General features: G+C 44.7%; 1 protein-coding gene across 5 annotated transcripts in view; it reads right to left on the bottom strand.

Annotated features, from left to right (window-relative positions):
• Positions 1 to 4,345: 4,345 nt before the first annotated feature.
• The window catches only part of LOC108243851 (neuropilin-1a-like), a 152,771-nt gene continuing 142,858 nt past the window's right edge, over positions 4,346 to 14,258 (bottom strand). For 4 of the 5 annotated variants that reach the window (XM_025008902.2, XM_025008901.2, XM_025008903.2 and 1 more), the window contains 7 exons: positions 13,575 to 13,721; positions 12,866 to 12,904; positions 10,458 to 10,595; positions 9,119 to 9,420; positions 7,947 to 8,043; positions 7,783 to 7,827; positions 4,346 to 7,258 (listed from right to left, as the gene is read on the bottom strand). In XM_025008902.2, the coding sequence (XP_024864670.1) occupies positions 6,981 to 7,258; positions 7,783 to 7,827; positions 7,947 to 8,043; positions 9,119 to 9,420; positions 10,458 to 10,595; positions 12,866 to 12,904; positions 13,575 to 13,721 (1,046 nt within the window). In that variant the 3' untranslated portion in view covers positions 4,346 to 6,980. The remainder of the gene's footprint in view (positions 7,259 to 7,782; positions 7,828 to 7,946; positions 8,044 to 9,118; positions 9,421 to 10,457; positions 10,596 to 12,865; positions 12,905 to 13,574; positions 13,722 to 14,258) is intronic. The other variant, XR_005234570.1, reaches the window with a different exon arrangement.

Here is a 14,258-nt window from a genome sequence, read left to right as displayed (position 1 = left end):
CAAAAAATTTTCCTCATAGAAACGCACTGAGATCTCTTCAGTTCCTTCAAAAACATTGTTCTCTTTAAAATCATACTTGCTCTATTTTTGTATTCTTACTTTTAGCTCCCCTTAAGCCACTTTTATCCAACTTAAAGACACTTTTAGCTCACCTCAACACTTTTAGCTCACGTCAAGACACTTTTAACTAACCTCAAGACACTTTTAGCTAACCTCAAGACACTTTTAGCTAACCTCAAGACACTTTTAGCTAACCTCAAGACACTTTTAGCTCACCTCAAGACACTTTTAGCTCACCTCAAGACACTTTTAGCTAACCTCAAGACACTTTTAGCTAACCTCAAGACACTTTTAGCTCACCTTAAGACACTTTTACCCAACTTAAAGCCACTTTTATCTTCCACCTAGCACGGTGTTACTTTAGACAGCCTTTTGCTACATCAGTCATTTAGCTAGCATTTAGCTGTTTTAATCTTTTAGCTAGTATTTCATGATTCATGTGACTGATGTTCTGTGTTACAGGTCTCTCTCTCCTGTAAAGAAGCCAGACTCATTGACATCACCTGCTTAAACAACAGGAAATAAATAAATCTAATTAAATCTTTTAGCTTTGAGGCCTCAGTTTCGGCTCCGTGTCGTCCCTCAGGACTCAGAGAATCTAAATCCTGCTCTGGTTCTTCGTCACATCAGAGGAACGTCTCAGGAACCGAAGGTTTAACTCAAGTTTCTGCTTCTTTTAATCCACAGAAAAACAAAAACCAGCTCGCTCCCGTTAGGTTCCCCCCACAGGAAGAGATGGACAAGACCGGTCCTGTCCTGCTGCATTCTTGAGCTCAGCAGGAGGTTCTGGTTAACTAAAGCGGGCCCGGCCTTACCGGGTCTTTAACCACAGTTTATACGGGTCCAGAACCGGGTCCGGCTCAGGACCACCAGGGATTAAACTAACCTTCAACCCAGATTAACGATCTGGATCAACTTTAGTGTCAGAATAACAGGAGGAAAACACAAAAACATCATCGCCCGCCGTCGCCTTTCGATGGCGGGCGATGATGTTTTCGCATATGTGTGTCTGTTAGCAAAATATCTGACGAGCCAGTCGACTCCCTCAGAGTCGGGGTGGTAGTAGCTGAGAGTGATCCCTGAACACATCCCGAGCTGCTGGGAGTCGGCTCTATCTGTTAGCAAAATATCTCCCCTCTGAAAGGAGACACTGGTGGGTGTGGACCTGCAGCCAATTAACTCCTGGAGCCAATCGGGTCAAAATGGCCGCCGAAGCCAACTCCACACAGCAGTTTGGAGTTCTGAATGGACATTCTTTGTTTATTCAGAGCTGTAAACAGGACTTATAAGGTGAAATTTCAACAATAAAAGCCGAATAACAAGGCTTCAAGTAAAGAAAATTAATTAAAATTAAAATATTTTACCCTAAAAAAGGCGATTTAAACCACTGGGAGATCTTTAAAACAATAAATCTGACATCCAGGAGCACAAATCTAACTTCTAAAACACTCCAAACAAACTGTTTTAGACGGTTTTTACTAAAAGGGAGATAAATTAATTATAATATTAATAAAAAACACAAATAAAGCCAAATATCCTGCGTCTGGGCTCGACCAAAGCGGCTACTTTGGCCTACTTCTCAGCTTAAGCTCAGAGGTTAAAACACTTTAATCTGGAGTTATGTTGATTAAAAGACACCCTCTAGGGTTTGGGTAAACTAACCGACGCTAGTTCCAACTAGTTAGTGAGTTAGTTGATTAGTTAGTGGTTATCCACACCCAAAGTTTGCGCCTGAGGAGACGCATTCTTCGCCCCTTTTTCCTTTGTTTTCAGACCATTCGGGACAAAAACCGGTTAAATTGACACAACTCACCTTTAAATGGTGCCTTGCTGCCTTTTTCTGCGGGTTCAGAGAGACATTAGGTCCGAAAAAAATATCCGCCTTTTAACGGAAAAACAACAGAAAAAAGGAGCTTAAAAACTAGCTAAAACTGACACAAGGGTCCGCTTTGTTTGACCCAGAATCCGCACCGCCGAGATGGTCGCGTGAAAAATCCGGTTAAAAGGCGGGAGGAGATAAAAGCCTCCTCGTCCGGACTGTTTGATGCGAGTCGAAATAATCTCGGAGGATCCACGGGCTGGTCGGAAACGCGACCTCAGCTCTGCTTTAAGACCCGTTTTTTTTCCATGCCTCTAAACCTCTCATTTTCACCCAAGCCCCGCCCACACAGGAAGCGCGGCGGCACGCAGAGGCGTAGTGAACAAACACACCCCGAGAGTGATGAACCCGGCTTCACCTCGACTGCGGTGAATATTACGGAGCGCAACGCGCATGCGCACACCGAAGCCTTTTTAATGCAGAAAATTAAAACACTTTTTCTTCACTTAAAATAATAACAATAATAAATAATAACAACCTGATTCATTTTTTAAGACAGCAGTAGGACTATTTACTAAACTTCAACAATATAAAATATATAAATAAATTAACATTACTGTCAGTAAAATCTTTTCATTTTACTTCTAAAACAATTAAAGTGATGATTCAGATTTTTGCTGGATGGAAGCAGATGTTCATAAACCTGTATTTACTGTCCTGCATTGATGGAGCCTTTCCAGGTGTGCAAGCTGCTCACGCCAGAGGCACTAATGGACCTCCATACCATCAGAGAGGCAGCTGTGGACGTTGGCCTCTCTAAAATATTCTTTTTATCCCCAGTCGTCTTTCTTACCTGCTGCTAATTAACCCAATTAGCTACCAAACGCTCCTGCAGCTGTTTCTTATGTTTCGGGGGTTTTATAACTGTCTGAGGGGTTCGAACAAACAGCCGAAGGTGTCTCTGAGGAACAAACAGCCGAAGGTGTCTCTAAGGAACAAACAGCCGAAGGTGTCTCTAAGGAACAAAATGGCGAAGGTGTCTCTGAGGAACAAACAGCCGAAGGTGACGGAGGTTAACTTAAAAAAAGGTAAAACACCTGATTATCCGTCAGGGTCAGAGGGCGAGGACGGAGTCTGTCGTCACTTCATGGCTTCAGAAAAAAAACACAGGAGAGAGGTTCTGTGGGTCAGGAACCGGGCCTGAACGGACCCAACATGGCTGGAGCTCACGTCAGACTCTGAGGAAGAAGAGTGATGAAGAGCGTTAAAGAGGAAATGAAATCAAATATCAAAATGAGGAGTTTTCATGTTTTTCTTTGAGTTAAAAACCATCATCGAACCTCCAGTGGTTCGTTCCTCTGGTTTCAAACGTTAACGACTTGTTTTTAGAGTTTCTGTGGGCCGATTTTGGGCGGAGCTACCTCAACGGTTAGAAGGAGGCAGGGCCAGCTGTGGCAGACCGCTGTAGGACGCCGGGGATGTTCCTGTCGCAGCGTTTATCAGGGGAGATGGAAGCAGAAGAAGAAGCAGGTTTGGTCTGGAGTGATGCTGTCGGGAACTGGAGCCCCACGTTTCACCAGAGGAACCCCCGAGCTTTACGATGATGTCACAGAGTCGGCGAGGAGTTTCACCTCCGGACGGCGGGAGGAGGCCGGCGCCAGTCCGACAGTGGGAGGAAGCCAGCGCTGGTCCTCCAGGCGGTGGTTCTCCTCTTCAGAACGTTCTCTGCAGTCCGTCTCCAGACTCTGGTCCATCAAACCTTCTGGTCCTTCAGGAGCTGAAGGTTCAGCTGATGGAGGTTCGGGTCGGTCCCCCCCCACGCTGTCTGAATCTGTTACTTCCTGTCTTGTTGGCGTTCCTGTTCGGCTCTCAGTGCGTCACAATTCAGAGGGACTTTCAGGGATTTCAATCTTTGATTATTAATTTTAAATCAGGACTTTCTTCTGATTTCTGTCAGCTTCAGAAAGATTTTTCCTCTCTGAGGTAAAGAGAAGCAGCTTTTAGAGGCCAGTGGATGAATCATGAAGGGGAACACTGCCCCCCTGTGGAGGAAAAACAACACAGCAACTCTGATTTTAAAATGTAAAAGATTAAATAAATAAACCAGATTTATGAAGACCTGATCACATCCTCCAAATATGACTTTAAAAAAAGCTCATATTTGAAGGAATGCATGTCGCCCGCCGCCTTTAACGACTCTCAGCTACTACCACCCAGCTGCAGCTCAGTGTCTGCAGATCTGACCGAGCCGTAGCCGTTTATTTAGGGTGGGCGGCCATTTTGAATGGTTAATCAGCTGAACATTTAAGGAGATATTTTGCTAACGCTGGAGTCACTCCTCCCAGGGATGTTTGTTTCATTTCTTTTTTAAATTCCTGCAAATAAAACAGCTCAGAGTTAAAACAAAAACTAATTTTTTCATATTTACCCTTTAAATATGTAACGTCAGGCGCTGAAAGAAGCAGATTTTTATTATTTAAAACATTTATTTGATCCAATTCTTTGGAATGTAATATTCAGCTGAAAGTCTGAGACAACAGAGACGGATGGGTTCTGGTTCTGAAAGTACAAACAATACTTTTAGTCACATAAGGCCTCACTGCTTTCCAATACGATTTACTTCCATTTTTCCTTTTTTTTTTTTTTGTTTTTGAGACAACAAAATTACAGAAACGGTACAGAAAATAAAACGTTTTCTCTTTTTTTTCTCGTCCTAAAACAATGGCACGTACATCAGTGACGGTACGAAAAAAACAAAACAAGGTGATAATATTATACCAAGTAAATAAAACTGTTACGCTTCAATATATAAGATTTTTCAAGAATGAAAAACATCTCTGTAAATTGTACATTTCAGAGTTGTAACCTGGTTTTCTGAAACCACGTTAAAACAAAGCAACGCCTGTTCCTCCCTCCTCGTCTTCCTCTCTTTTCATAAATCAACATCATAAAACACATAAATTCTTATTTAAATATATCAGTGCAACGTTTGTTTTCAGGACGAGCCGAGCGCTGCAGCATCCTTCGCTTCGTTAAAGGTTCGTTTTCTGCCAGACGTGGAGAAAAGGAGGATCGTTCCAACAGTTCGAACTCCGATCCGACGGAGAATGTTCCTGAAACTGAACCGTGATCCGATTCAAAGTGAAATGAAACCATTTTAGTTTTAAAACAAACGCATTTAAGGGCCAGAATTAACAGATTTAACAGCTTTACCGCTCCTGAAACAGGAAGAATAAATCAAAGATCCATTTATTACTGAAGGAGAGTTTGGTTTTCTTCAAAAAGTAACAAACATCTTACCTGCAGCAGACAGATCGAGGGACAGACGTTAAAGTTGACAGGACTGACGAGCTAACGGCCGAGACGAAGACTGACGCTTTGAGTTTTTAACACGCTTCTTCCCGTCCAACTCCGCGGACGTCTGCGAGCGCGAGAAGCAGCAGCAGCGGCGGCTAGCTGTAGCACTTCCGTCAGGATTGTCTGTCAGAATGAAATGAAACCGGCGGCAGTTTGAAAGGTGACATTTTTTTGTTTTGTTTTTAGGTCGGGAAGCTGCCAGGAAGGAGACGTGTGGACGCAGAGGACAGAGAGGGACGGAGGAGGACGACTTGCTGAAGAGGGAACAGAAGAAGAAGAAGAAGAAGAAGAATGAGGAAGAGGAGGAGGCTGTTTAAGGTGGTATCTCACAGGTTTGTCTTCAAAGTGTCTCGAAACGTTCGCGAGCCTCGTGAGACGAAGTTTTGGACACATTCAGAGCAGCAGAGGACGGCATCCTCAGCGAGACGCCACCTTTAAAAGACATCAGCTTCAATCAGACCGGCGGTTAGTTTTAACCTCTCCTCCAAACAGAAGCTCTCCACGACAGGTAAGATACTCAGATTATTGACCAGATCGGATTAAATGTTCTTCACAGATGTTCCACAGGAAGCAGAGAGAACGAAGAACGTTTCCCACCATTTATGCACCAAAATCCGAAGAAACGACGGAAAAACGGCCGACGACCGGCGGCGTTTCTGCTCCTCGTTAATCAGTGAAACCAACGATCCACATCTGTCAAATAAAACAAAAAACTTCAAGTTTTTGTTGATTTCCTTCAGTCACGAACTGAGAAACCCATAGATTAAAAAATGAAATGATTGAATCTAAAAATGTTTCCAAACATTTCAAACTCAAGCTCTCTGATCCAAACCCGGATCAGTGATTCGTCTTCAACTTGTCGCCTTGCAGCCAAAGTTTTACCCTGTAAAGAAAGAAATTCACTCTCTCCTCTCAGCCACCAGGTGAGAAACTGTTCCTGGAAGGATGCTGCAGCACGGCTCTCGTTTTCCTCTTTCTAGAAAAAGGCGCTCGACTCGATTAAAACCTACAGTATGTACAATACGCTGGATGAAAATGAGGCATTCAGGGTCCGAACCGTCCTCCTGTCTTCAGTTCTGAACCCAGACAAGTAGGAGGGTCTGCGGGGGGGGGACTTACAGCCGGTGAAAAATAAAAAAAAGCAGTTTTGTGATCACAGTTTGGACGTTTTTCGCCGGCCGGCCGATGGTAGAACAACCGGCAGAAAACAAGGCAACGGAAAAACGGGAAAAAAAAGGCACTGTCGGAGCAGGTCGGCGGCCTGCAGCAGGAACACACACACACACCAGATGTAGATGAGGGCGACACACACACTTTCACGCCTCCACCGGGACTCAAGAGCCAGATATTAAACGTCACAAAGTTTCCCGTAAAACAACAACCTGAACAACAAGAACGACAAAAAAAAAAAAACGATACTTTCATCTGAATTGGTCTCAACACCAGCATGTGATTAATCAACAAAGCACGTCAAAAAACAAACAAAAACAAAAACAAATCCAGACTTTTTTCTTCTTCTTCTCTTTTTTTTGTTTTTTTGCTGTACAGATGTATTTATACACAGTGCCCCCTGCAGGTCAGTCCCTTCCATCGCAGCTCCTGAGGAATGAATCGTCGGCTCGCTGTCCGCCCACCCTGCCGTCCCATTGGTGGCCTCAGCCCCGTGCTCCTCCCTCCTGATTGGCCGCGTGTCCGCAGCTCCGCCCCCCCCCTTTTTTTTTTTTTAAAAACCTCATTTGAACGCTCACGCCTCGGAGTAGTTGTGCGTCTGTCCGTTCATCTTGTCCTTCTTTAGCTTCACGCCGTCCACCAGCTCAAAGTTATAGTTCTCCAGGGCGGATAAGTTCCTGTCTGTCATGCTGCCCTGCGAGCAGGCGCAGTACAGGACCACGCCGCAGATGGCGCCCAGGAAGACGCCCAGCGCCGACATGGCGATGATGGTGATGAGGATGGGGTCCAGGGTCTTCAGCATGTTGCCCGGCCCGCCGAGGTCCCCCGTGTCCTGGGAGAGGGAGTCCACAGCTGCGGGACAGGGGACACAGCGTCAGAAAACCTCTTTGACCCAACTAAAGATGGCCGCCACTCAGATATTCAGCTAAGATTCAGAGTGGTAGTAGCTGAAAGTCATGCCCAACACTTAATCTGAGCTCTGACAGACAGAGCCATCAGTAATCTGGGATTCAGTTCTCTAAATTATAACAAACATTTTAGGTGTTTTAATCGACAAAAGTTTGGTTTTTTATGTACAGAAGAAATCAAATTAAGGTCAGAGGGGAAAAAAATTTATAAAAAACTTTAAAACACATAAAATTAACAGATCTACTTCAATTAGGAGGTAAAATAATCCAAAGTTGTGTGTAAATTATAATTTCAGAATCCATCTGTAAAACTGGCTGAATTAGAGCCGTTTTGTGTCGGAGAAGGTCCATTAAATGGGGCGGCCATCTTGAATTGGATTGATGGAAATGGAAACTATATCACCAAAAGTATTCACCCCCTCCCTTCGTGTGAGTTTAGATTCAAAGCAGAGGAGGTAAAATACTCACGGAGCATGAAGATGTCGGTCGGAGGAGAAGTTGGAGTTTCTGGATCTGGAGTCAAAATAAAAGTCTGAGTTACTGAAGATCAGGAATGTTTGTTTTATTAGAAAACAGCTAAAACAGAAAATCATTTGTTGTTTATTGAGACAAAACAGCTAAAAACAAATCACCCCTGCAGTCCTGGATGTCGAGTCCATCCATGACCTGGATGTTGTCCACAGCGATGAGTCCAGAGCTGCGTCTGTCTGCGACGCCTTCGACCACCACCTGAAGACACGCCACACCGACAGGTCACAACCAGCTAAAGAAACCCACATACAGCTAAAGAAACCCTCAACCAGCTAAAGAAACCCTCAACCAGCTACAGAAACCCTCAATCAGCTAAAGAAACCCTCAACCAGCTAAAGAAACCCTCAACCAGCTAAAGAAATCAACATACAGAGCTAAAGAAAGCCTCAACCAGCTAAAGAAATCAACATACAGAGCTAAAGAAACCCACAACCAGCTAAAGAAACCCACGTACAGAGCTAAAGAAACTTACAATCAGCTAAAGAAACCCACAATCAGCTAAAGAAACCCACATACAGCTAAATAAACCCACAACCAGCTAAAGAAACCCTCAATCAGCTAAAAAACCCACATACAGAGCTAAAGAAACTCACAATCAGTTAAAGAAACCCACAACCAGCGAAAGAAATCCACATACAGAGCTAAAAAACCCACATACAGCTAAAGAAAACTCACAATCACCTAAAGAAACTCACAACCAGCTAAAGAAACCCACATACAGAGCTAAAAAACCCACAATCAGCTAAAGAATCTCACAACCAGCTAAAGAAGCCCACATATAGAGCTAAAGAAACCCTCAATCAGGTAAAGAAACCCACAACCAGCTAAAGAAATTAACATTTAGAGCTAAAGAAAACCTTCATTCAGCTAAAGAAACCTCAAAGACAAAGCTAAAGACCGAAAAACTAAGCTGAAATGTTTCTCAGAGCTAAAACAAAGTAGAGAAAAAATAGCTAAAAAACTGAAATATGAAAAAAAAAACAAAAGCAGATTTTAAAATCTGAAATAAAAACCTAAACTCTGGATCCACTCACGGTTCAGTATTTTTATGAGTTTTCAGTTCAGTCCTGAAACACGTCACCATTTATCGCCACAGATTTCGCTTCAGTTTGTCGATCATTTAATAAAAGTTTAAACTGAATCAGGAGTTTATAAAAAGCTGAAAACCTTTTCCTCGTCTTTGTTTACGTTTATAAATGAATTCTGTTGGTCTAAATAAGATCAGCTGTGATTTTAGGAACGATAAGATTTCAGCCTCTCACTTTAAACCCACCTGATACGGGAGGCTGGAGCTCGGCAGGAGAACCCGCCCCTCCCTCCACCGGCTCCCCTGATGGCCACTCATCGTCCACAGGACGCGTCCGTCCTCCGTCTCCTGCCGGTGTTTGATGTGCAGCGCCCCCACGTGCTCGCCGGTCATGTGATACCAGAAGATCATGCACAGGTTGGCGTCGGGCGAGGTGATGGGGAGGCTGGCCAGCCGGGCCACCTTCTCGTCTTCGTCTCTGTCGTCTCTAGGTTTACTCGAGGCGTCCGAGTCCGTCAGCTGCATGTAGATGAAGTTCCCCGGTCCGCCTGCAGGGGGCAGCAACACACCACGGCTTGAGATGGGATTTAATCACCAAACATGCAGCCTATATTTGCATTTTTACAGAAAAAAAAGACTTCAGATGGAGTTTTATTGTGACAATAAAGGCCTCCCAAAACCTCAAGGGTGTTCTGGACACAAAGAGTCTTTTCATGTCTCGAATTCCAGCCTCAAACGCCCCGAAGACATCAAGGACTTCACAAGGTTTCCAGCGAAAACAAAGGAGCGAGTATCAGCAGGCGTCAGAGGAAAGTGTGACCCACCGTCACAAAGAGCTCATTTTTTACTTCTGATCTGGTGAAGTCAAGAAATCAAGGAGAAATGATTCATTTCAGAGCTGCCGCCGCCTCTGAGCAAACATCCATCAAAGCCGTGGGCCGGAGAGGTGAGGCGCTCTGATGGATTCCTTTTCTCCACTTTCTTATAAAACGTCAACGACTTCAAGGCCATTTTCATCGTTCACGCCGTCCGTCAGAGCGCCGAACTGCTACGAGTTCATTTCACTCCCTGCTCAGCATCGAGTGATGGACGTCAGTCAGGAAAACTGTCTGTTAGCGAAATATCTCCTAAACGGACCTCTCAGAGCGTCATCACTGGGAGTTCAACGAGTGAACCCAATACAAGATGGCCGCCGCTTTATCAAGCGCAGTTTTACAGACGCTGAGCTGAAACGTGGCATTAAAAATTTAAAAGATAACGCTTTAATGAAACTCTCATCAATGCAACTTGAAACTAATTACCGGGCTCGGTCTAATCGCTGGACTTTGTCATAAAAAAAGGAAGGTAATTAATAAAAAAAACAATCTGAAACAAGTTTAGTCTCTTGTTCTGATTGCAGCTCTTTTCCCACCAATCTGGGCCAAATTACTTCCAGATCTGGTACTTCCAGAGTACTTACTGGGCGTGTACTTTGTGTTTACTGGGTACACGCGTGGTACTTCCAGGACCTGATCGGTGGTGTTCTGCTACCAAAGACTTGTATGAAACGCTCCAGGACGAGGCGTTGGAACGGCGGCCGTCCTACCTGTGTGGTCGAGGATCAGACTCCGGTGGACCCCCGGAGCCTCGCTGGTCTGGATGAACCACTCGGCCCCAGAACCGGTCTCTTTGGTCCAACCGCAGAACGACGAGAAGTCAAAGTTGCAGGCGAACCACAGGTAAGCTGCAGGAAGGAGACGGAAATGGATCAGATAAAAATCAGAGCATCAAGTCTTCTTAAAGTTTTGTTCTTTTGTGAAAACAACCATAAGGATCTAATTATCATTCAGCCTTCAGCTGAATCCCAGGTATTTTATGAACCCCCACCCAGAGCTGTAAAACCATCCGGGGAGCCAAACCGAGTGGAACCAGAAGTTCTGTTCGGAGCCGTCAGAAAGCCGACGCTGCGACTTCCTGCTGGCTTTACGGACTAATCTGTTTTAATTATCTGAGGCTCGTAGTTTTATTTGAAATAAAACGGCACATGTCGCCGTTTACCGCGAACCACTGTTCAGAGATGATCGCGATCAGGAGTTCCTCAGACTTTCTGAACGCTTCGAAAACGTTTTCTTTGGCTGATTTTTCAGTCCAGGATCGTTTTCAGAGAAATGTTCGTTCGTCCGTTAAACTCTGACTCACGAATCACATAAAACTTAAAGAACTCCTCCTCAGCTGGACCTGTGGACAGATTCCAGACCAGAGAGGATCCAGAATCCCTCCAGAGTCCTCTGAGTCTGCCCCGAGGTCTCCTCCCAGTGAAAAACCTCCACCTCAGCTGCCTCCTTTCGACGAGGAGGAGCAGCGGCTCGACTCCCACCAACGAGGTGAAGTTGGTGCCTCTCTCAGGTCTTCTTCTGTAGATATCTACTTTTAGTTTAGTTTGTTTTGTCCTCCATGTTCTTCAGCACAAACTGCAGAACATGGAGGACAGAAACTGAGTGAAAAAGCAGCCGAAGCCCAAAAAACGAAAGTCTGGAGAACTTTTCTTCAGGACGACTTTAAGCGACCATCAGAGAGTTTGGCTGCTTGGAAGCAAAACAGAAACAAACTGTTGGTTTTCAAACTTTAGGATAGGACTTCTCTCTCTTATTGCTCTGTTAATACCTCATTAAAGTACGTTTAACTTCTTAAATCCTCAGAATCAGTCGTTTAAACTCATGTTTGAACCTTAAAAGAAGAAAAACAAACATCCTTCCTGGTAAATGAATAATTTGTGCCGTAAATCAGCTGTGCACAGACGGAAATGAAGCCGTTAAGTTAAATATTACACCAGCACTGCTCTGTGAAGCCTAATATACAGACCTGCTTTTATTTTAAACGACTGAATAAAAACACACAAAGCTCCCGGTTTGTCAAACAGTTTGAGAGGAAAACATCCTAATGTCAGACGGATCGAACCTGGATCGTCTCGACGTTTGGCTCAAAGAAGCTGGATTTTACCGCCTCGCTCGGTGCTGAAGTGAACGTTTCAGGCGGCTGAAGCCCCTGGAATAAAACAGAAGTCTGTTTTCTGCTCGTGCTCGCAGCTCTTCGCTGCAGAAACCTCTGCGCCGTGATTTTAGAGGCCAATAAGATGCAGAGACGACTTTGGCGCTGCTCCGTTCAACCCCAAACTGTCTTCATGTGATGCTTCGGCTCAGCTAATTGAGACCCAGGAGGTTATTTTATTTTATTTTTTTTTTAATTCTTTCTCTGCAGCTCTCCCAGCTCCTCCCTTCCCCTCGCTCCTCTCCGGCTCAGCGGGGGGACGTTCACGGGTTAAATCTGGCGAATCTGCACGGGAGGGAAGCTCCGCATGCCTCATGCTGCGCAACACAAACGAGTCCAAACGCACAAACCGTTTCAGACCGTTTCTCCCATCTCTGAATAATCTGGTTTCACTCAGAATCCAAACATGAGGGGTTTAACCTCCTTCCGTCTCGTAGAAGAACAACCAGAACAGCTTCAATCTTCAGCCATTAAGACTCCTAAACTTTATTTTATCTGTAGTCTTGTCCATTTTAGATTCTGAAATCAGGGACCAAATGCTCTTTATTTGGCTTTAGCAGCATTTTCACACCCTCCCTGCACCCTCTGCTGGTCATCAGACGCCCCCAAAAATACAAAAATCTACTTGAAAACTGATTTCCTGTTTGTGTATTTGTCCCCGACGGCTACAGAGAGACAATTCGCCGTGTTACTACAGATGTGGGAGCAGCTGAGAGTCGACGGCTCTACGGCTTCGTTCAAAACTTAAAGGAAAAGTTTAAAATATCTGAGACGAAATGTGACGTAACTCCTGTTTTTACTGCTCCTCACAGCTTGATTAAAGTACTTTTACTGGGATACAAATACTACAGAGCGGCTCTCTGATCGTTCAGAGTTGTTTCCTGAGACGGAAACGTTTGTTGTTACCGACGGCGACAGAGAAGACTGAGTCAAGATGGCGGGAGGGAGGGGGGAGGGGTTTCTCACCTGGAATCTCCAGGTCGGGGTTGGCGGTCATGATGTCTCCTGTTACAGACAGATGGGACAGTCAGGCTGGGGTCAAAGGTCAAGGAGGCCAAAACAAACAAAAAGCTCGACTTTTTCAAACTCAGAACAGGAATAAAGTTTTCACTTCAAAATAGCAGCAAAACAAAATACAGCTCAATAAGTACCTGGTACTCATCTGAAAGTACTTGTACTAGTACTTGATATGTACCTAATACTTACTCAGTACATACTTGGCATGAACCAAATGCATACCAGCTGTTTACCAGTAACTAATATTTACCTGGGAAGTACTCAGTATGTAACTAATACTTATCTGAGTACTCAGTATGTAACTAATACTTATCAGGTAAGAATCTGGTATGTACTATTTACTAAGTAGTATGGAGTGAGTACATAGTATGCAGTACCTGGTAAGTACTGAGTAGTAAGAGTACAGAGTACGTAGGTACAGGTAAGTAACTGGTACTCACCCTGTAAGTATTGGGAACATATAAAGTTAGTATCAGGTACTTACTGAGTATGTACTCACTGGGTATGTACCTGGTAAGGTATGTAGTACTGGTATGTACCCAGTAAGTAATACCAGGTACTTACTGGGTTCCAGAACGACACAAATAAACTTTTCCAACATTCAGACTCGTTCAGACAGACGGGAACGAAGAACAACGAGACGTTCGTCCTCATTTACCCAGGTCCGAAGCATCGAGCGCCTCCGCCTCGTCCGCGCCGGCGGTCGTGCTGGGGATCGTGGCCGGCGCCGCCGTGGTCGCGCCGAACGTGGTGACGGGCAGAGTGGAGGCGAGCGCGGTGGTGGGCGGAGCTGTGGTGGTCATCTCTGGGAAACAGGTGAAGCAGGTGATTTAGATTTTAGCAGCTTAAACCTGTAAAGATCCAAAAACTAACCAGGAAATTAAAGCTGAAATATCACTTTAACGCCATCATCCATCCAAGAGGTTTGTCGGACATTTTGGAAACAATCATCTTTTTTATTCCCTGAATAAAAACGTCCATCTCTCCAGGATTTATCGGCACAGAACCTGCGAAGCGTTTGGACTTCCCCGCCGGATGTTTGCAGGGCTGAACAAACAGTTCAATCCTGAAACCAAGTCAACATTTTTTATGCAAATAAAATCAACAAACGCCGAGGGCTCCAGAGTCCCGGCTGCTTTGGATTTAATTAAACGGCGTTCGTGACATTTCGAGTGGGATGGAGGTTTGTTCTCTCTGCAGAACCGAGCCAGAGATCCGACTCCAGAAACACGGCGGATCGTGACACGAGAGGAAGTAAAAAACGGGGGAGAAACTCGTTAACAAGCGTTGGGCAACAAACAGGAACACCTCCACCGTGGAAGGATCTGAGCTCTTATATTAT

This window comes from Kryptolebias marmoratus, linkage group LG20 (assembly GCF_001649575.2).
Source record: "Kryptolebias marmoratus isolate JLee-2015 linkage group LG20, ASM164957v2, whole genome shotgun sequence".
Lineage (NCBI taxonomy): Eukaryota > Metazoa > Chordata > Actinopteri > Cyprinodontiformes > Rivulidae > Kryptolebias > Kryptolebias marmoratus.
Note: the sequence above shows the minus strand (reverse complement) of the source record. Positions and strands in the feature narration are given on the sequence as shown.